The sequence below is a fragment of the Pteronotus mesoamericanus genome, unplaced genomic scaffold, assembly GCF_021234165.1.
Source record: "Pteronotus mesoamericanus isolate MK-2021 breed Mesoamerican mustached bat unplaced genomic scaffold, CSHL_Meso_final contig_221, whole genome shotgun sequence".
NCBI classification, from domain to species: domain Eukaryota; kingdom Metazoa; phylum Chordata; class Mammalia; order Chiroptera; family Mormoopidae; genus Pteronotus; species Pteronotus mesoamericanus.
In genome coordinates, this window is record NW_026555092.1 from 1,313,915 (window position 1) to 1,337,132 (window position 23,218).

Genomic DNA, 23,218 nt, shown 5'->3' on the forward strand with positions numbered 1-23,218 from the left:
AACACCCTATTATCAGAATTATTACCTGCCAAATAGCTTAACAGAAATTAGAATTCCTTTCTAGAATTAGGTTTCAGTGATGTATTATTCTTCTAGTATAAGGATATATCTGAAATTAAACGTGAAAAACTGAAATGTATGATCTGGAAAGCAAGGACATTAATAAAATGCAAAATGGTTTTTTAAACCCCTTATTCAGTAAATAACCAAGTTCAACACATCTGGAAAAAATCATTTCCCATCCATGTAAGAATTAAAAAGTACATAAACTAGAGCTTGTATTTAAAAAGGAAATAGATGATGACTATTAGGAGGAGTGGAAAAGATTCAAAGTGAGGGTAGTAACACTTAGCTACTTCTGAGAATATACTAAGGTTCTTAAATATAAGCTAGAGTTCAGCAGCTTTTAAAATTTCATGTTTATTCATATTTTTCAAAATATATGTACATAAAAAAAGGAAGATTTACAACAGGAAAGATTGCCTTACATGCAACACAAATTCCAATTAACTCATGATGGGATCACACATAATTATGAATCTAATTCAAGCCAACTTTCTCAAGTCCATTTCTCAGCCATACTTCAGGCTGCAGACAGGATCCCGGGAGACAATGCAAGTGGAATGAATGAAACAAACAGCTTTTGCTTCTGGCAGCACTCAGGCCAGAAGATGTACACCAAAAAGTTTAAGACAATTAAAATGTCAAGTGCCATAGGGAGGATAAATGGTAACCAGAAATCAATATTTCTCAAGGAGAAAGCCAGTACTATTTAACACAACTTCACGATACTAAAACAAAAACAAATAAAAGGTTAGGTAGTTGGGCTTCATTTCATTTCTTTAAAAAAAAAAAAAAAAAACCTCAAAAAGGAAGCCACTTGCTTGATATTGAAAGTGCTGTGGAAAGAAGGGGAAGAGAGCCCACAGATGGATCTGGAATCTAGTTTATTTTTGCAAAGTGTTTGTTTTTCCACTTAACATTTCTACATTAGCAATGACGTAACTCTCCAACATTTCCTCATGCTCCAAATATTAAAAAATATATTTAAACATTTGATCAAGATTTTATGTGTTTCAGTTTTTGCTAACACAGGTGACACCAGAAATCACAAATTCAATATATTTTTATATTTCCTCTTCAGCCAAAATCCAAATGGTGGAGAGAACTTGTGCTTGCTGGTAAGGGAATGAAATGCCCTGGGCCAGAGAAGATACCTGGAAATGATCAATGTGAAAAGTGGCCCAAAGGAGTCGTGCATCTTCAGAATCTAATTAAATCATAACATTTTTGGCTTATTCCCAAAGCTAAGACGTCTCTGTGTTTATAGTGAGAGAGAAAGGGTTAGTGGAGTGGTTTTATAAATAAGATTAATTATTATAGCTATAACTGGAGTCTCCAGGCAGAAGGCTTTACAATTCAGTCAGTGCTATATGCCTTCTTTTTACTTTCAGCACCTGACCAGCATTCTGTTCTCGATGCTTTCTACAAATATAAAAATCTTTGCAACTGTTTAGATAAAGCTGGAAGGGATTTTAAAAAAAAAAAGAAAAAAGAAAAAGGAGGGTTGGTGGAGGGAGAAAAAGGACAGGTGTAGGTTATACAGTTCAGGAAAGTCCAGAATTATCGCAGAAATTAAAATGACGGAGGGAAGGGGCAGGCACCAAGGACAGTGCCTAAAGCTAACAAATTCCTAAACTGGTTCATTTCTATTCCCTCCTCACAAGTTCAGATGGGAGGGAAAAATGTAATTTTAAAAGCATCAAAACTAAAACAAATGCACACTGACCTCAGAAAATAAGATTTTAAATTTCATCACAATACCCTTTTTTCCTATAAAATTTACTTTTTTGCTTTGAAAGATTTCTTCACGGTGGACTTGCCCTTGCCAGGCAATTTCACTTCCTTTCTTACGCTGGCCACAGGCTTCTTTGAAGAGCCACCACTAGGTTTCTTGATGACCGGAGGCGAGGGCCTGGCTTTCTTGGCAGGAGTTTTGGCCTTTGGAGAGGCCTTCTTGGGCAGGGGCCTAGCCTTCCCTCGCTGGGCAGCTGAGACTTTAGGTACAGGCTTGGACCCTCTCTGCTTCATGGGTGCAGCCTTCCAAGATGACTTGGCTGGGGTTTTCTTCTGCAACCTATGAACCAAAAAGAGCAAAGGGAGTCACTTAGTATCTGAGATTCACTTTGCTAAGACGGCCAGATACTTTACCAAAAAAAGAAACAGACTACTTAGAAGTCACCTATGTTAAGACTGGGAATGTAATTTATTATTATTTTATTAACTAAAGGATTTACTAAAATTGTAAAAAATTCACCCAATTCATGGAAGTCTACATATAATTTCATGATTTTTTCCTAAAAGGACTTTATTTTGAATAAACAAACTGTGGATAAATATACAGGATTGACCAAAGTATAAATTACATATTCACATGCTTCATTTCTTAAGTTCAGAGCCCCTAAATGTTCAAGAAGACAAATTCAAATGTTACACAAAGAACTTGAGAAAGTTCCTGAGTTAGAAGAGTTTTCACACATCCACACCTTCTCTTAGGTGGAGGCTCTTCATCCTCAGAGTCTTCTGATGAGTCATCTTCATCTTCATCCTCATCTGGAGAATCATCTGGCTCTTTCTTTGGAAATAGAACTCCTGGGCTATGGAAAAAACAAAAACCAAAAAACAAAACAGAACAAAAATAGATTGGGTAAAGAGAAGTCCCATACAGGACAAGAAAAATGTGAACCTAGATGCATATTCCCTGACTATTCCCCATTTTCTCCAAGATTCCCCAAAGATGCCAAGTTTAGTTACAAATATCAGGTTACAATTTAATCTATTTTGAAAACACATACAAAGTTACGACAAATCTGTAAAAGTCCTAAGTCATACTTCATTCCCTTCCTCCTTCCATACAACAGAATCGATTCTTATTTATTTATGACACTTTATGTGTATCACTTTAAGAACTAATTTAAAGTTTAATGTTTGAACATTTCAGATAATATGCATTCAAGCAGTAACACCTACGCTTGCACAAAAAGAACGAGAAAGCTACCATTTACTCCTGCAGTAATAGGGCTTTAGCTGTACGTGTCATGACACCTTACTAAAAATTAAAGTATAAGAAATGTTACAGCACAGGTGCACAGAACAATGCTTGGTCCATAGGAGATGTTCAATGTTTTTTGGTTCAAAGAATAAATAAGGTATGTATTAAACAGGATTTCAAGTAACATCCCTGTCTTTAAAGTATGAAAAAGGCAGATGAGGATTCTTGGAAGCTGCCAATATTCTCCCTATTTGGTGCAGGACACATACAATATATATAGATAAAACACTAATAATATTCCTTCTATTATCAATTATCAAAGATGGAATGAACATCAAAATGACTGGCCAATGGTCTCAAAAAATTCTCTTAATTTCAGGCACAGCGGGCTAACAATAAGCTCTAGCAGGATAGCCAAAATTCCTGTTCTTACATGAAACCTTTTGCTCTAAAGCAATACTGCCTTAAGTAGTATTTACTTTCAAGTACAAGGTCGGTCCAGAAAAAGCCCAGCCATTATTAATATTGAGAACAGTTTGCATGACATTGATATAAACTAGTAGCCAAGGAGAGTAGACTGGAATGCACACACGTGAATGACAACAACTTCCCTGTACTAGTCAGTAGGGATGGTAGACACCAGTGAGTGAGCATGTGTACTGTGTGGCCGTTGCATTCAAAATGACCGAACAAGTAGAGGAACGAATCTGCATCAAATTTTGCATCAAGCTTGAACATTCCTCCCCAGAAACTATTTGGATGATTCAGAAGGTTGCAGTTACAGGCAACTGGTGATGGGCAGCTTCTTCATGATAATGCATCTGCTCATACATCAAGTCTCATGCTGTTTTTTGGCAAAACATCAAATCACCCAGGTGACTCAGTCTCCCTACAGCCCAGATTTGGCGCCCTGCGACTTCTGGCTTTTCCAAAAACTAAAAATCACGTTGGAAAGGGTAGAGATTTCAGACTGTCGACGAGAATCACGAAAATACAATGGGGCAGCTGACAGCAACTGGGAGAATTGTGTGAGGTCCCAAGGTGTCTCCTTTGAAGGGGACTGAGGCATCATTGTCTTATGTACAATGCTTCTTGTATCTTCTTCAATAAATGTATCTATTTTTCAGATTACATGGCTGGATACCTTCTGGACAGACTTTGTACATCCAGTTCAGTGTTACAGTAATAAGCAGCAAATCAGCCAAGCCTGTAAACTAAAATCAGATTTTAAACTTACCATGACCAATATTTCATGTTACAGGCTAGGTGTTTGTTTACCTGGGATAATAGGGAAAACAGAGCTGGAAGGTGCCGCTGAATCCTTTACCAGAAATCTGTTCCATCCACCCATTTTTTTCGCATTTTTGCAGGGTTTTCTTCAGCAAATGCACTGAAAAGGTATTAAAAAATGAAGACAGTTATTTAAATGTTAATTCTCTCAACCACAATCACTTATACATCAATTTAATGTCCTGTCATACACAGTAATTGACATGTTCTGAGTGAAACCTTTGTGGTCAAAAGGATTAACCAATTCACTAAAAATTATCATCTAGAAGACTATTCATAAAGATAAACAAAACCAATTTCTTATGAATCAGCAAAGAGTACCAGAACAATACGATGGCTCTTAAAGGGCTAACTCTCACTTTTCATACATTTTATAGTGATTCAGTGTCTAAAAAATAGCAACAATATCAGTAAAACTGAAAAGGTTAATAAGCAATTTCATCTTCCAACACTTGGCCAAAATAAAAAATCATGAAGTAGTCTATAAGGGCCAACTGCACAATTAAATACAGTATATATCTTAAGCAAGAAAGAAAAGTTTATTAAAAACACCAGTTTTTAAAGTACACAAGAAAACAATCAGAAAGCACTCCTTCCTAATGTTAAAATATACACATTGTATATATGTTAAAAGCCAGTACTGAGACTTCAAAATCACCTTTTTATTTAAAACAATACACAGAGTCCGGCACAAATATCACCTCGTTTTTACTACAAAATCATAAACTTGTAATTCTGTAACATAACATCACACTCAAGCACATCATATGACATTTCAGGTGAAATGTTCAAATTAAAACTATAAATTATTACACCCATATAATAACCCTACCAACCACACTTAAGCAGGCCATATTTCCGCTGGACACTGTATTATAGTCTGCATTTTCTGTTATTCCCATATTCTTTATCCTTTACCAATGGGCCTATTGTAGTAGTTCACTGAGAAAATACACAATTTCATTAATTTGTATGTGATAATGCTGCTAAGGCAAGGTTTCTAATAGAAAATTAACAACTGACAAGGTAAACAGATTTTATGAAAAAAGTATTTTCTATTACAGGGCTTACATCAATCAGAAATATCCTAAGCAGTATTTTATTTTTATTTTTTAAAAATATTGTATTTATTTATTTTTAGAGGGGGAGGAGAGAGAAGGAAACATTGATGTGCGGTTGCCTCTCATGCACCCCCTACTGGGGACCTGGACAACAACCCAGGCATCAAAGTGCCCTAGACTGGGAATCAAACCAGGGACCCCCCTGGTTCGCAGGCCGGCACTCACTCCATGGAGCCACGCTGGTTTGGTTTCAAGGTGAAATGAGATGTTTTGGTAAACATTCAGAAATAAGCAAGAAGCCAGTATACTTGAGGTGTTAAACATTTTTTTAAAAAAATATTTTTAGAGAGAGAGAAGGGAGGGACAAAGAGCAAGAAACACTGATCAGTTGCCTTCCACATGCCCCCAACTGGGGATCTGGCCTGCAATCCAGGCATGTGCCATGACCAGGAACTGATCTGGCCTGCAATCCAGGCATGTGCCATGACCAGGAATTGATCTGGTTACCTCTTCAGTAGGCAGGACAGCACTCAGCCTACTGAGCGACACCCAGCTGGGGATTTGGGAGGTGTTTTGAACGTAGAGATTTATCTAAGTTACAATAAAAATATCAGAGAAGTCTTTACAGCAAAGTAAAATCAAATTCTGATCTTTAGTAGACACTGTAAATTAAGAATAAGCCTTGATAATGCCTGTTTCTCTTTTAGTAAATACATTAAATTTGTAAAGTTGTTGTTCCCTCTTGGTTTTCAGTCAGCCATTAGTGCTTTTTCACTGATCTCATGATCTCTAGGTACCTTCCCCAACTACCCTAATCCCAGTAAAATGCATACACCTCTGAGTCTTACTTTGATAGTTAGAATTGGTCCCTGGGTGGTTCTCCAGGACATACTTCTTCAGAGCAGTGGTGGAGCAGGTCTTCGGTTCATTCATGGCAGCAATGGCAGACAAAATTGCATATTCCATCAGGCTTCCACCAAGGAGGGGTTTCTCCCCTGATTTCTTCAGCTGTTTTCCAAGGAGGAAGAGAAAAGCATCAAGACAACACTCTCCCAAAGCAGGTCAAGACAAGACTCCTCTGCACCAGGTGGGTCGGAGTTCCTGCATTAGCACAGATATGTTTTACAATAAATTGTCAGGTTAGGGACTTTCTCTTCCCACTTATCAGGTATTCAATCTGAGGAGTCCCAACCCTCCTATGAATATTTTCTCCTTCCATCTGCCCCTCTGTCTAACCTAAAATAACAGTGGCTAACCTAACTCAGAGAGAGTGACAGCTCTACTCCCAAAATCAGGTTAACTTGTTAGGTCCTGATAAATTAGGATGTTTTTTACTTGAGAATACTTCCTTGTCCTGAATCTGAAAAATGGAGTAATTATAAAAATAATAAATAGCCTTTTTAACCCTATAGTTGAAAATATCAAAAGAGAAGTTTGGTAAATATTTAGGATCATACAATAGAAAATTACATAGGATAGCTCAAGGACAAAGGGCTAGGGAACAAAGGTGAACAACTATAAGCAAAAATTTGGGGTAAAGGACAGACTCGAGTACAGTCACAATAGTGATTCTCAAAGAGTGGTCCACATACCTCAGGGGAAGGTTCCTGAGACCCTTTCAAAGGATATGCAAGGTCAAAACCATTTTCCTAATGACATTAAGATGTGATTTGCCTTTTTCACTGTGGTGACACTTGCAGATGGTGGAAAGGTTGATGGATAAAACTGCTGCCACCTTACCCCACATCCAGGCAGAGGCACAAAACCTACATAGCAGTTATACTCTTTACAGATACACTCTTGTGATGAAGTACTACAAATTATTTTATTAAATCTCAACCTCAATGCACGTCTTTTTGATATTTCATAGGCTGAAATGGGGAAGAATGCATAAAGCATGCAGGTTGTATAAATGATATGGTCTCAAGGAAAAACAGCTGCAACTATTTGAGCCGTGAACTTAACTAGTTGCATTTTTCACAGAATACCCTATTTACTTGAGGGGACAACAGATAAATTATAGTTATTCAGACTTAGATATCTGGTAGATATTTTCTTGAAAATAAGTAAGCCTGTCACTTCAAGGAAAACAACTAGCAGTATTTGTTGTCGATGACAAAATTAAACTTATTAAAATCAATTGGGAAAACTATCACTGTGAGCTTGATAACTTCTTGTACTTAATACTGTTCTGATGAGATCAGTGGGTGATCTCATCAGAACAATGAATGTGAATTTTGTTACTGATGAAATGTGCTAAATTTAAAAAATCTGCATAATTCAGTGAACCACTATTTTCCAAATGAATTGCAAAATTATGCATGGTCAAAAGATCCACTCAAAGTTCAAGACAGACCAAAGGATTCTAAGGTAACAGAGTACAAGAAGTTCACTGACATTTCAGGTTCTACATGTCAACTAAGCTTTGGAATTACAACAAAAATCAGTTAATACATCATATTAAAAGAATTAAGGGACAAAAAAACCACATAATCATCTCAAGAAACATAGAAAAAGTACCTAACAAATGGAATAGCCATTCATAATAAAAACTTCAACAAACCAGTAACACAAGGGAACTTTCTCAACCTGGTAATAGGCATGTATGAAAAACCTACAGCTAACTAATGGTGAAAGACCGAACAGATAAGGATGTCTGCTCTCATCATAGTACTGGAATTTCTATCCAGTACAACCAAAAAAAGACATCCAGACTGGGAAGGAAAAAGTAAAATGGTCTTTATTTGAGGATGACATAATCCTGTATATGTAGGAATATCCTAGGGAATCCACAAGAGTCCTAAGGAACCCACAAAAAAACTACTAGAACTAGTAAATAAGTTCGGCAAAGCTGCAAGACACAAGATTAATAGATTAATCAACTGTGTTTCTATAGGCTATTGATGAACAATTTGAAAACGAAAATAAGAAAATTCCATTCACAATAGCATGGAAATATCTAGGAACAAACTTAACAAATATAAGGCCTAAACACTTAAAACTACAAAATACTGATGAGAGAAGTTAAAAATCTAAATAAATGAAGAGATCGTGTCCTTTGTAACTCAACATTGTAAAAATAGTAATTCTCCCACAAATGATCTATAAATTCACTGCAATCTCTCCTAAAATCCAGGCTGGCTTTTCCATAAAAACTGACAAGTTGATCCTAAAATTCATATGGAAATGCACAGAACCCAGATCAGTCAAAATTATTTTGAGAAAGAAAAAGAGGAGTTGTATTTACTAACTTCAAGCTTAACTACAAAGCTACAGTCACCAAGACAATGTGATTCTGCCATAAGGACTCACATATAGATGAATGGACAGAAGTAAGTGCCCAGAAATAAACCCTTACACATTTACGGTCAACTAATTTTTGATAAAGGTGCTGAGGCAATTCAATGAGGAGAGGTCAGTATTTTCAATAAATGGCACTGGGACAACTGGATAGCCTCATGCAAAAACATGAATTTATACTGTTACCTCATACCATAAACAAAATTTAATTCAAAACAAATCACAGACCTAAATGTAGGCACTAAAACTGTGAAACTCTTAACAGAAAACATAGTAAATCTTTGTGACCTTAAGTTAGGAGATGATGTATTAGATGAGACACTAACAGCATAAGCAATTTAAAAAAAATGATAAATTGGATTTCATCAAAATTCAACACTTTTGCCCTGGCCGGCGTGGCTCAGTTGGTTGGAGCGTTGTCCGGTAGACCTAAAAGTTGCAGTCTGATTCCCGGTCAGGGCACATACCCAAGTCGTGGGTTCAATCCCCGGTCAGGGCGCGTACGAGAAGGCAGCCGATCGATGTTTCTCTCTCACATCGATGTTTCTCTCTCTCCCTCTCTCCCCCTTCCTCTCTAAAAGCAATGAAAAAATGTCCTCGGGTGAGGATAAAAAAAAAAATCATCACTTTTGAGTTTCAAAAGATACTATTATGAAAGTGAAAGCACAGGCCATAGACTAGGAGAAAATATATGCAAATCATCTACCTGATGAGGAACTTGTATCTAGTTATATAACTCTTCTTATTCAATAAAACAAATAACCTAACCTTAAAAATAAGCAAAGGATTTGAACAGACATTTTACTAAAGAAGATAATCAAATGCCCATTAAGCACATGAAAAAATGGTCAACATTAGTAGTCACCAGAAAAATGCCAACCAAAATCACGAGATTCCACGTTGTAACCAATAGTGTGGCTACAATAAAAGAGACAGCAACTAGTGTTGACAAAGATATGGAGAAACTGGAACCCTTGTACATTGCTGGTGAGACCGAAATGATGCAGCCACTTTGGCAGTTTCTTAAAACATAAATTTACTGTATAGTGCAGCAAGTCCATACTCCTAGTTATATACCCAAGTGAAATAAAGACATATATCGACAAAGATTTGGATGCAAATTAATATAAACAGTTAACATTAATCATAATAGCTAAAAAATATAAGTAACCCAAATGCTCATCAACTCACGAATGGATAAACAAAATATGTTAGATCCATATAATGGAATACTATTTGGCAATAAAAAGGAGTAAAAGTACTGATTCATGCTGCAACATGGATACAACTAAAAAAAATTGTATGCTAAGTGAAAGAATCCAGTCACAAAGACCATGTATTATGTAATTCTGTCTATACAAAATGTATAGAAAAGACAAATTTATACAGAACACAGATTAGCAGGTTGGGAATGGGAATTAGTAGGGATGGGAATGGGGACTGCAAACGGGCATGAGGGACCTTTTTTGGGGATGCAAATGTTCTAAAATTGGATCGCAGGGAAGGTTGCATAACTCTATAAATTTAATAAAAATGACTCAACTGTAAATTTTAATTTAAAATGAGTATAATGTATGGTATGTACATAATCCCTCAATAAAAAGCTAGAGTTTGGGTACAGTATCAAAGAGTAATATCAACTATTTGAGAATTATCTTAAAATACTCCCTCCTTTTAAATCTATTTCTGTGAGTTGGATTTTCTTCACAGATGTAACCTAAAATATACTGAAAACAAATACCAGTAGTCTTGTATTCAGTTAGACATTAAAGACTTTTGCAAAAATGTAATAAACAGTGTCCGTCTTTTCATTTTTTAAAAAATATAGTTATTTTTTCATGAAAATGTTAACATGTAATGGGTTTTTCTTTTTTTTTAATGAATTAAATGTTTAAAAATTTCTTCAGTTTAAATTTCTGATATGACAATTAATAGATATAATTCACATAAAAAGCTCTTGGGGTCCTCAATAAATTTTTAGAGTATAAAGAGGTCCTGAAACCAAAACTTTTGAGAACCACTTCACTACAACCAAGCCTTTTTGGCCTCTAACCTGGAATGTTCCAGAAGCACCTTTACCAGTTATTTGTTCTAACTGGCCTCTCTCTACTGCTCTCTGCAGGGCATTCTTCAACAGTTGAGGCCTACAGAGAAAACAAAAAATAGTGATAAATGTATCAGTGAAGAAAAGATTTGAAGAAATAGATCCAGGATTAATCCCTGAACTAAAGTTCTGATTTCTTTTACATGTAGTACTTTGTTAAAATGGAAAATAAAGTAATAAAATACTGGTACCCCTTCTTCTTCAAAGATGCAAAGTCATTACCTGTGCATATAGACATGTTTCCAAAATGTCAGGGCATTCTAAAACCTATCATTTATTAGCATCAGATCACAACAGCAACCAAACTGTGTAATCAAGCAAAGAATGGGTAACTTTAAAAAGTTCCATCCAACTCTAGAATTCTAAGGCAAACTCCTCGATGATTTTTAGGAAGTATATATACACATTAACAAAAAAATAAAATAAAATAAAACCCTCACAACTGAATCACTTTTTACAATCCAGTATCTAAAATACTAAATAAAATACCATTCCCTGAGAAAGAAAAATAGATTGTTTTTAACATTGTTATTTCTGGCTTAAGAGGCTTGTCCTTAAAAATAACTAACTAAATAAATAAATTCTATGTTATCAAAACCAAATGGCAGGCAAGAAGGAGCTGAATATCATTAAGAATAAATAAAAACAGCCCTGGCTGAGCAGGCTGGTTTGTTAGAACATCGTCCTGACACGCTAAGGTTGTGGGTTGGATCCCAGATCAGGGCACATACAAGAACCAACCAAGGAATGCATCAGTAAGTGACAACAAACTGGTGTTGCTTTCTCTTTCACTCTCAAATCAATCAATAATAAATAAACAGATAGTTTTAGAAAAACATAAGAAGAAAGTGTTGAAGCAAGAGCTGTTCTGTAGAGGGGCAATGGTCTGAATGGAGGCTGGGGAACCTCACATGCAGGGAGAAAAGAAGGTGACTTAAGGCTTGAAGGGGTCTGTGGTATGGAACAAGACACTCATATGGAAAGCTATACATCTGGGCCAACAACAGGACATCTAAAGAAAGGCTTAATCACAATCCAGAAGTTTGGTGATGTGTTTTGCCACACCTCTCAAGAATACTGCAACAGCACCCAATGGCCAGAATGCCTCATTTGAAACTGATTAGCTGCTGGATAGACAGAAAAGATTATTGGGGCAGCCCACTGAGGGGCAGAATAATTATGGTCAATATATTATCATTTGAGGTGCTTCACTGAGCTTTGATATTTTTCTTTGGAGAAGAAATTTTGAATTCTTTTAACCGCTAAGCATTACAGCCTGAGTTGACATCAGTTATTAATTACATCATCCATATGCTTGGGAAAGAAGAGTAGAAGGAATCCCTCATGTTCTAACAGGATTCTGTAGAGAAGAACTATACCATCAAATTTTGCACACCCCTGACATATATGAATAAACTCCCACTAAAAACAACTCCCAATGAAACTATTTCTAAGCCAGCACTGTTCCATTCAGGACTAATATGACTTATGCCATGTCCCAAAACAAACACACATGCACACTCTCAAGTCATTCATCCCACAAACATTTATTAAGTATTTCTTATGGTTATGCAGGAACACACACACAGATCTGGTCACTAAACTCAAGGAATTTAGATAAGTACATAATTATGTTAAAGAAGGGAAAGGGTTGGAGTTGACATATGTGCATAGAACTTTGGGGGCATAATTGAGGGAGTAATATAACAGTGAAACCAAATTTCTATTAGTTGCTCTATAAGTTAGACTGCTTATGGGGGTAATCACATAGCTTAAGTAAAACACAAAAACCCTACTCTTTTATTAAATAACTCGTCTGAAAAGAATCTTCCTAACCAACGTTCAAATGTTCCAGGCATGAGTACCAGTTAAATCAGTTCCCTTCAACACCGATTACTACTTTAGCACACACCTTGTCCTAAGAAAGAGTTCCATCACCCACTCAGGAGTTCTTTCAGTCACTCCTATCTTCATGTAAATCCATATTTACCAACTGCTTCAAAGCTTCTCAGATTGGCCTTATCTCTCTTAATCACTGCCATAACCTTAGTACACAAGCCACCATGTCCTCTCTTCTGGGCACCACACTGTTTTCAAAGGGCACTCCACTTACATGAGGTCAATTCACCTACAAAGACCCCCCCCCTTATTATGTTACTTAACAGAAAAGGTGTCAGATCTAAATGCCTCACCCCACCTTCAAGGTCTTCCATGACATGATCTCACCCCTTGTTAGTCTAGATCCAGTTAGACCCAGCCTCCTTTCAGTTCCTCCAACAGAATGCCAACTCCTGTCTCTGAAATTTTCTAATGAAGCTCCTTTCCCGGCCTTTTCTCATAAAGCTCCTTTGTTCCCCGACTCTTATCCCACCTAAATACACATTCTTCTAGACCTAACCAGCACCCATTTCTTTAACTTACTGTTAACTCCCAGGCACAGCTCTTTTCTGAAAAATTCTCTAGCCTATATCACACCATCCTGCACATACTATGGTGCCAAGTGCTATTCTAAATGCTTTACATGTGTGGAATAAGTAAGGTAACAACAACTCCAAGAAACAGGTACTACTATTGCCCATTCTTTACTTAAGGGGAAAAGGCAAGTGACAGAAAAATTAAGTCATTTCTCCAGAACCAATCCTAAATAAAATATAATGAGCATCAACTACATCATACCCATTAGAAAGGCTACTATCACTAAAACAGAAAGTAACAAGTACTGGCAAGGATACAGAGAAATTAGAACTCTTAAGCACTGTTGGTGGGAATGTAAAATGGTATAGCCATTGTGGAAAACAGTACAGTGATTTCTCAAAAATTTAAAAATACAACTGTCGTATGATCCAGCAATTCCTCTTCTAGAATTTTCAATTCCACCCGAAAGAATTGAAAGCAGGGTCTCAAAAAGAGACATGAATACCAATGTTCACAGGAGCATTATTCGCCATAGCTAAAATGTGAAGCAACTCAAGTGTTCACGGAAAGATGAACAGACAATCCAAATGTAGTACATACACACAATGCAGTATTACTGAGCCTTAAAAAGGAAATTCTGACACACGAGAAACATGAATGAACCTTAAGGATATTATACGTAGTGAAACAAGCTGGCCACCATAAGACAAATACTGTAGGATTCCACTTATATGAGGTATGTGGAGCATTAAAAAAATCAATGACAGAAAGTAGAATGGTGGTTACCAGGGGCTGGAGGAAAAGAGAAAATGAAGAGTTCTAGTTTAACGGATACCAAGCCACAGTTTTAAAAGACAAAAAGAGTTCTGGAGATGGATGGTGGTGATGGTAGCACAGTATGAATGCATTTAATACCATTAAATACTGTACATTTAAAAATGGTTAAGATAGTAAAATTTGTATTTATGTGTACTTTACCACAATTTAAAAAATTAGAAAAAATAATTTAAAAATAATGAGCGGATGAGAGGACATACGAGTTTAATGCTGAATATTTTAGCAGCTGACATCATGGAAGCATTACTGTGTTAGGGTCTTACAAAAGTTAACAAGTAGTTTGAGTTTCAAAAAGAACTGTATATAGAGATATGAAAAGAACACATAATAGGACAAAAAAATTAAACCCACAAAAAAGGTTTTATTTCTAGCTCAGCTGTAAGTAATCCCTGCTGAATATTTAATCTTTCTCCTTTCTCATGAAAACGGGCTAGAATAACAGATGTCTGTGCCAACACATCATACCTGATGTCCACTCTAAGTTTAGGGTAATACTGAGACACATATTTTCTGATGAGACTGTAGGAAGCTTCTTTAGGTTCACAAAGGCGAGTAAAGGCCAGTGGGAGGATATCCTCCAATTTTACTTGTGGTTCTGGATCCACTGCAGAGCTCCTGTTCTGAAATGTAGTATCAAAATTATCATAAGAAAATATAGAGCTTTTCTGGTCAAATGCTTCTATATTCCACTCAAAGGCTTTTCTAAGTTGGTTGTCAAATCAACTAACCAACACAAAACTATCACTTCACATTCAAACAAATCACATCGTAGTGGTTTAATGTTAGTTGTATGGCAATTTAAGATAAAAATTTCAGATTGAGTTAAATAAAAAGCACTGACAGATAAAGGTCTTAATTCATTTGTAACCTTCAATACGAAAATGAAAAGCATCATGGAGCATCGAAGAGAAGTGCAGAGAAGTTCGTTTTGAAAGTGTTGGCCAGTTTTATGAAATAAAGTGCAAAATCTTCAGAGTTGTTAAAACAAAGATGTGACAAACATTCATGATTTCATTTACTGACATAAGGGAAATACTAGATAGTTCACTTTATTATTGTCTATTTCCATAAATGAAATTATATATCTTGGAGAGGAGGAGAGTTAGTATTTATAAAAAAAAGAGAAGAAAAACTGGCTCTGGATATAGGTTTGGGGTATAATATTGAGTGAGAATGTGCCTGTTTGCCAATTCTAGTTTAAAAAATATTTCACAAGAAGTAGCTTAATTCCATTCAGCTTCCCATAACTTAACAGGGTAGGTAGGCCCACAGACTCTGGGGTTGGAGTACCTGAGACTGCACACTGTCTGTTGTATTCACTAGCTGGGCAATAATGAGCAAATTACTTGTAATCTCTCTAGGACTTAGCAGAAAGGCCAACCTGACACAGTGCCTGGCATAAAGTTGCTATTTTGAGTAAGTAGTAAGAGTATCATAGCATACAATTATAGTGTGGTATAGACTTCTTACCTTTCTGTTTCTGGATTTCTGAGGGGTTTTTCTTGATTTCTGGACCACAACAAAACTCCCAGAAGCACCTTTCCCTTTTACCTAAAGTAAATTAATTTTAGTTACAATAACCGATATTTTTATTTTAAATTATTCTGGTATTCATATTATAACTTTATACCAGATTAAGCAAATTTCAGGGCACAGTGATACAAGAACTAATGTAAAATGCTGTTCAACTTGTCAGAGGAAAACAAACAAACAAACAAACTAATCCATTGGGTTTTTTTGTTTGTTTAAGACCTGGGATTGAATCCTATGTATGGTACCACCTAGCTATTCAATAATGGACAACCCTATAAGGCCTCTGAGCTTTTGTTTCCTTGTCTGCAAAATTGGGGAAGAATGCTCAGATTAAACAGTCTAGTACAAACTTTCAAAAAATAAAAATTAAAGCCTCATGGAAGGAAGGGATATCATCTCTTAGGGAAAATGGGAAAAAAAAAGTATCTTGAAAGGAAGATAGCTAATTGGCAGAAGTTTACAGCCTAGCTGATCTTAGGCCACAATGCTTACCACAGCTTGCGCATTAGAGATTATTCCTGCACGTGGGAAAGGTTATGTACGTCATACCACATATTTCCAGTTTACAAAAGCACTTTCATGGAACTTTAACGTTGATTTACATTAACCCGAGCCCCCGACACTTCAGCTTTACCTACACTGCTATGAATATAGCAATCCAGCTGAAATGCGTCTAGCTTATAAAATGTTTAAGCATCAAATGGAGGGGGAGGCTATGAGGCAAGAATAAGTCACAAACCATATTTTCATAAAGAAAAACATAAAGCCAGCTCATAAATTGTGCTGACATACACTACGGCATACGACAGGTGTTTGTTCTAATCACATTGGTTGGATAGTATCTTTTAATCAATGATGATTTTAAAGGCCACTTAGATACCAGTTTTACAACATTCTGAACAAGCTATCGTACAATATAAGCTCCACACAGCAGGAACCTGTTTTTCCTCACTGACGGACCTCCAAGCACCTGGAACAGGGAGACACTCAACATACACTTGCATAATTAAGTACTTGCTAAAAGGTTCTAAACAAAGTTTAAATGCCTGAGAGGCAGAGATTTCTACATTAATCAAACTATGCAGAAAGGTACAGAAGAAAGGCAAGAGGACTGCGGGAATGCAGTGAACTGGGTCCTTAGAACCACCTTCGTCACTCCCATGGGACCTTGGTAGTTACTTCATCCCTCTGAACTTCTGAAGAGGTTTAGATAAGATACGGTCCATCTTAGCTTTAGATTTTCATGGTTCTAAGCAGTATTTTGATGTACTATGCAAAGTAACACAGATTTATTCCTGAAATCAATATTGGTTTTAGTACTAGTCTCAGTTTACTCAGGCTTCTCTTTTGCTCCTAACAAGCTTTAATAGTTTTAGATACTGTTAAGTAAAGGTGAACCTATTTACAGAGCTAATTTATAAGGGAAACAAGTCTAGTCACATAAGCAAGGCTTTAAGACCTAAGACAAAAGCAATGATCATTTCTGCTATTGCAATGATAGGATTCCTTAACCCCACTTCTCATCTTCAGCACTGTATGATCTCAAGGACAAGCAGCCCCCCAAATCCACCCATCCAATTAAAAGTACAAGCAGCCAGAAAGTAATTACACTAGCTATCCTATTGCTTCTGCTCTCTAGAATTGTTATAAAAGGTAACAGGCAGTGATTCTGAAACCTAGTCTCAGATAATAAAACTAGGTTAAGCATTTCATCATGTTAACTTATTCTTCACAAAAAAGACGCAAAGAGCTTAAATGTTACTAAATAAGGACTTACACGTTGGAATGATCTTATTACCAACAATTATTTAATACCTGTTTGATGACTCCTCTATTTAATTCTCTTTTCAGTGCTTGTTTAAGGAGGTAGCCCCTTCTCTCCAGCTCCAGAGAAGGGTACTTATGAATAATATATTTTCGAATGGCAACAACTGATGCACCGCTCTTCTGGAAGCATGCCTAGAAAACAGATTTACCAAACCATACACATTACTTTAAACTAGCTGGGGTTTTTTTTTGCAATGGACAGAGAATGTGACACTTGTTTTCAAAATAAATTATTTTGGAAGTGAACTTAATATTGGGTAGAGAATGGTGTAAGAGAGTAAACAGTACTTCAGCTAAGCTCAGTTCATCATGGCTGTGGAGAAATGAAGAGTTAACATTATTTCTGCAACAATAATTTGAAATTGTTCAAAATACCAAAGAGAAGATATAACACATGAATAACATTCTGTGTGTTAATAAGGAACTTCTTTCTATTTTAATTCTGTTCTGTACCTAGAAGACAGAGCCTGAGCTATAAATGAGGAAAGCAGAATGCTGGATCACAGGTCTGGCCCATTTTATGGAATGAGTTTTGGCACACCAGGACCAGTATTTCTCTGCAGCTTTGTGTGAATGTCAACAGAGAACATAAGCAAAGATATTCTGAATAAATGATATAAAACTGGATACAGGTAGCATAGTCTCAAAGGGGAGTTTTGGATAACAACAGGGCATCCCATCCTGTTAACTCCAAAGTGAAGTGCCCTCCTCCTCTATTTCCATTCTGTTTATCTATATTCCATTTGACTAATGTCTATGGAAGATTATGTCACAAAGGCAGCAAATTTTTTCAAATGCTTTACATTTTGAAGCACACAAACAGCATCTGTTATTCGTCTCATGGGCTAGCCCACCAATTTTGTGTTGCCATTGTCTATAAGCTGAATGTAGCACATACTCATTTTCATTAAATAAAGATTTGGTTACGTGTTATTTTATACACTTTGACAATCACAAAAAGATCTATCTCAGAGATAGATGGACCAGAAAAGGCTGTACAACACAAAACAAGTTGTACAAGTTTATATGGTTCCATTTACTTCAAGTAAATGTCTCTGACTTATTACAAACTATTGCTTGTTCCTGATCTTATTTTAAAAAAACACACACAAAAGAAAACAAGCAAAAAAAGAATTCTGTAACACAAAAATGAGATGGAAGTAGACATCAAGACTCTTGTTTGATTCAGAAAATTGTATCAGTGGTCTGAAATCGTATATGTTACACTGCATGGAATACATATGAATCATGTTCAAACTATTCTTCAGGCCTGATTGTACTGTTTGTTTTGTTATTTTAAAATTTTAGTCCTTTCTCCATCCTCACTGTAACTACTCTTTGAAGGAAGGCAACACAAGGAAAGAGATCTTACTATATATAGTCAAGCCATCTAGAACAAGAAAGTTTTCTTAATGAGTTGAGAACCCCCTTGACAGAGTGCAGGGAGAGGTCTGAAGGCAAACCCTTTTCCAGGTTGTGTCAGTGCTGTTTTCTCTAATTCTGAGAATGATCACCACGTTGCTCCTTCCTACATACACCACCCTTGGTTAAATTGATCTGTATCTCTCTCCCCTATCTTCTTCAGATCTAAGGACAGGGTCCCTGAAATGACGGGGTCTACGGCTTCTATTTTAACTCCTCTTACCATTTGATCACAGGAAATAAACAAGGCAAAATTAACCAGAGGAACTGATACAAAAAACCCCTGGCAGGGTCAAATTAAAGATAACCTTGAGAATTAAAATAAGAAAACCATACCTGATGATCGCATAAGCTAATGAAAGTCAATGGATTATAGCAGTCATAGAGCTATGCAAGGAGGATAATTTTGCAAATATTTTGGAACAGCTAGGTTATAAAGCAAAGTAAGAGGATTTCTTATAACTCAGGTTTGAAAGATAACCTCTAACAATTATTAGACATTCAGATTTGAAAATGGACCTAAGGACAGACTGTGTATTTTTTAAAAATAAAAATTCTTAATGTTATTCATTTACCCTGAGGCACAATTAGATTTTCTAAGGGCAAGGGCCTTATTTGTCTTACCCTAGGCTGTATCACTAGTAAAGCTGCCCGATACAGAGAGGTTAAGCCCTTAAATATTTGTCAGTGAATTAACATGCTAAGCCTTCAAATAAAAACTATACTCAACCAATAAACTGTGTACAAAAATCCAAAGATAAGTTAAAAATACTTGCTAGAGTAAATAAGAATAAAACAACAGTGCTCATCAAATATATTATAAAAACATAAACTTCACAATGGCTTTCTTCTATTTAAATCTCTTTTAGGAAGCAGAGTAAGATTTCTGATGTCTGACAGGAACATGCCATTTTCAAATAAGCAAAAGATGAACAGAGTAAATCTAAGATGAACTGCTTGAAATAAAAACTTGCCTTAATAGCCTCAGTTAGGATTGCATCCATCTTGGGACGTGGGGAGGAAGCCATCGGTGTTTGTTTCTGGGCCCTTGCTAGCTGGCTGGCAGAAAGAGTAGCCCAGGAAGGTATTGTTTTTTTCACTTTCTTTTCCTTTTCTTTAGACTGATCTTTCTCTCTTTAAAACAAAGAATTGTTACTGTGTAAAATAAACTCCCCAGAAACAGGCATAAAGTCAAAAAGAGGAAAAGATCAGGGAGAAATAAAAATTAATGTTTTATTTCCACATTAAAGTGACACACAAAATAAGCAAAATTTTACTAAATAAAACAAATTAAAAAAATATGGTACTATAAATGAACCAAAAGGTGTTTTCTCTCTTAGGTGCAGGACAGAAGAATCCTATAAATTAGTGCTGGTATAAACAGCCAGCACATATAAGAAATCAGGATTTTTAAATGTATTCCAACTAAACAGCTGCAATTTAGTATAGTGGAAAGAACTCAAACTCCGAAATCAGAGAACTTCGGTTTGAGTTTTAGCCCCAATGTGTAACTATATGATTCTAGTAAGTGACCTGAGTCCCAGCCTCCTCAGCTATAAAATTGTAATACCAAACACTTTACAAGGTTGTTAAAATAATTACAAAATTATGTTTATAAAACAATGTTGTGAGCCATAAAGCATTACATGAATTATTCTATGTAATACCAGCACTATATGCACCTAAAACACAGAAAAGCTGTTAAAAATTCAAGACTTTATGTATACCTATGAAATCGGGATAAAAGATTCTCTGAGGATTATGGCTAGACGGTATTGTTATTACTAAGTTATTCTTTTATTGAAAAACTAATTCCTAACTATTGTGACCAATTACGAAAAGAATAAAATGAATGCTACCAGCTGTCTTGCAAAAAAAATAATTTTTGTTAAAAAAGAATTGCCACTACACTGTACAGATTATCAACAGCAAACTTTGTTTTCAGATTTTCAAAGTCACCCTCCAACTGAATACTTCCATCAGAAATATAAAGAGGTTTAATGGTCACTCCAGCAATGACTTGATATACAGGGTCTGGCACAAATAATACCCCCTTTTTATTACAAACTCTTCTTTACAAAATCATAAGCATGTGATTGTATAACATTAACAACATCACACTCAAGCATACCATATGACGTTTTAGGTAAAATGTTCAAATTAAAACTATAAATTATTACACCCATATTATTACCCTAGTAACCACACTCAAGCAGGTAGTATATATGCTGGATCTTATAGATAAATGCTTTCTAATATAAGCATGTAAAAGCAACTCCTGGCACAGAGGTAAGAATAAAATGATTTAAGTGTCTCTCAGGTCAGATTTTTATATCATGTTTCATTTCTGATCGAAATTATGTGAATGCTTCACCCGGCTGGGTAGCTCAACTGGTTGGAGCATCATCCAATAACCTGACACTGCAGGTTTGATCCCCAGTCAGGGCCTATACAAGAATCAACCAATGAATGCATCAATAAGTGAAACAACAAATTGATTATTTTCCCCTCTCTCTAAAATAAATAAATAAATAAAGTTTTAAAAAAATTATTCAAACCATTGTTCTGAAAACTGCACAGTGTAATAGGCCATACAACTATATCATAAACTTATTTCAAATGGTAATTCTAAAAAGATCAGAAAGCAAATATTTAACATAAGCCAATGTTATAGCACTTTAAAACAATCTTGGGTCCAGTCCTTTTACATAGCCTTTAATTATATATAGCAAGAAGGTGTAACTCCTTACTCCTTTTTGGTTTCCCCAGAGGACTTGTTTTCTTCCTTTTCTTCAATCTCAGGTTCTGCCTTTGGCTGTTCTGTCTCACTAGATGTTGCAGGTGGAGTTTCATTCTCTTGTTCTTCTACAGTGGAGATAGATTCCTCTGAACTTACGTCTGGTTCTAAAAAATCAGGTGAGCAGAATTGCAGCAAGTAGATATATTAGAGCCTGAGTCAATAGAAGGGTAAAAGTTTATCTTATTAAACAGATAAGCCAAATGTTCCAATTAACAAATGGATTCTAAAATGAACAAATGACTATGCAGTTTTCTTTCCTTGTTATGTCACTCAGGTTGCCTATGAAAGGGGGTGTTTATCCAGACAACTATGTGAGAAAAAGATTCAGATCAGGAAATTACACATAAAGGGAAAATTATTTCACCCCAAATCAAGTATCTCAATCATTCTACTCTGCAATATTAATAATGAGACTCATGATTAAGAAATCAGCCATTTCATAATTTAATAGACAAATCCTAGTAAGGTTTAAGTAACAGAAAATTAACATGTCTTTTCTAAGTGAAATGACTGAGGCAAGAGTAGAAATCTGAGAAGAAATACTGAGGTCCACAGTTGCTTGTCTCTTTGAGCAGCTACTACAAAATACACAACCCCAGGAAATGGTTAAGCAGAGACTTGAAAGAAAATAGTTCCAGTGCCAAAAATCAGGGAAAAAACAAAACAAAAACAAACAAAAACAAACAAAAACAAACCATATTTCGAGTTTGGTCACTTAAATTATGTGGATTACTGGCATAATGATGAAGGCTTCTTTGTGGATTTCAACATAAATAAGAGAATTAAAAAATGCCACTTCCTTCTTATAACCAAACCACATGTACACAATTCTGAAGAAATTTCTAGTTTCTCAACAAATTAAATTTCTAAATCACAAATTTCAAGATGGTCACCTATCATTTGTAAACTCATCCTGGACCATGTTCTTCAACCAGACTTACATGTAAACAGAAACTCTTCCCATACATGTTTCACCAATATTGAGGTTTCTGAGTCAGAAACATCTGGATTCTGGTTCAGTATTTATAATTTTCCAGCTTCATATCTTAGGACAAGTTTTTTGACATCTCCAAGTCTCATTAACCTTACTTCACAGTTATTATTAGGATGATATAAAATATTTTAGGGGAAGACTGTAGGCTAGCACCTGTACTATGTAGGTGATTCCCATCCTCCTTTAGCCTGCTCTGCTGCTTCCAGAACTGTTTCACAAAGTATTCGGGCTAGAACTTCATTATAATAATGGTATCTGGCAATACAGATAACTGTAAGATATATTTTTCATCATGATTATTTTTCACTACCTTTTGCCCCAACAATTTGACCTAACTGGCTGTGTGGTAAGAACTTAGTCATACATTTATTTATTTACATATTGCTTTATTCCAAAAAGGATGAAGACTCTAAAAACAGTTTACTGGGCTTTACTGTGATAATAGAGGTATAAATTTAATTTCACATTCTTTTCTCAAGAATAATTACTTAACAGTTGATGGCTTAATAAAGGTTCAGTCACTCAACAGATACTGAGCATATATCATGTATGACATTATTTCCAACTCATTAAACTATTATGT

General features: G+C 35.7%; 1 protein-coding gene across 3 annotated transcripts in view; it reads right to left on the reverse strand.

The window, feature by feature from the left end:
* Positions 1-541: 541 nt before the first annotated feature.
* The window catches only part of HP1BP3 (heterochromatin protein 1 binding protein 3), a 29,839-nt gene continuing 7,162 nt past the window's right edge, over positions 542-23,218 (reverse strand). For all 3 annotated transcript variants that reach the window (XM_054571665.1, XM_054571663.1, XM_054571664.1), the window contains 10 exons: positions 21,592-21,745; positions 19,816-19,975; positions 17,408-17,551; positions 15,530-15,610; positions 14,525-14,679; positions 10,757-10,847; positions 6,252-6,411; positions 4,331-4,442; positions 2,547-2,657; positions 542-2,137 (listed from right to left, as the gene is read on the reverse strand). In XM_054571665.1, the coding sequence (XP_054427640.1) occupies positions 1,843-2,137; positions 2,547-2,657; positions 4,331-4,442; positions 6,252-6,411; positions 10,757-10,847; positions 14,525-14,679; positions 15,530-15,610; positions 17,408-17,551; positions 19,816-19,975; positions 21,592-21,745 (1,463 nt within the window). In that variant the 3' untranslated portion in view covers positions 542-1,842. The remainder of the gene's footprint in view (positions 2,138-2,546; positions 2,658-4,330; positions 4,443-6,251; positions 6,412-10,756; positions 10,848-14,524; positions 14,680-15,529; positions 15,611-17,407; positions 17,552-19,815; positions 19,976-21,591; positions 21,746-23,218) is intronic.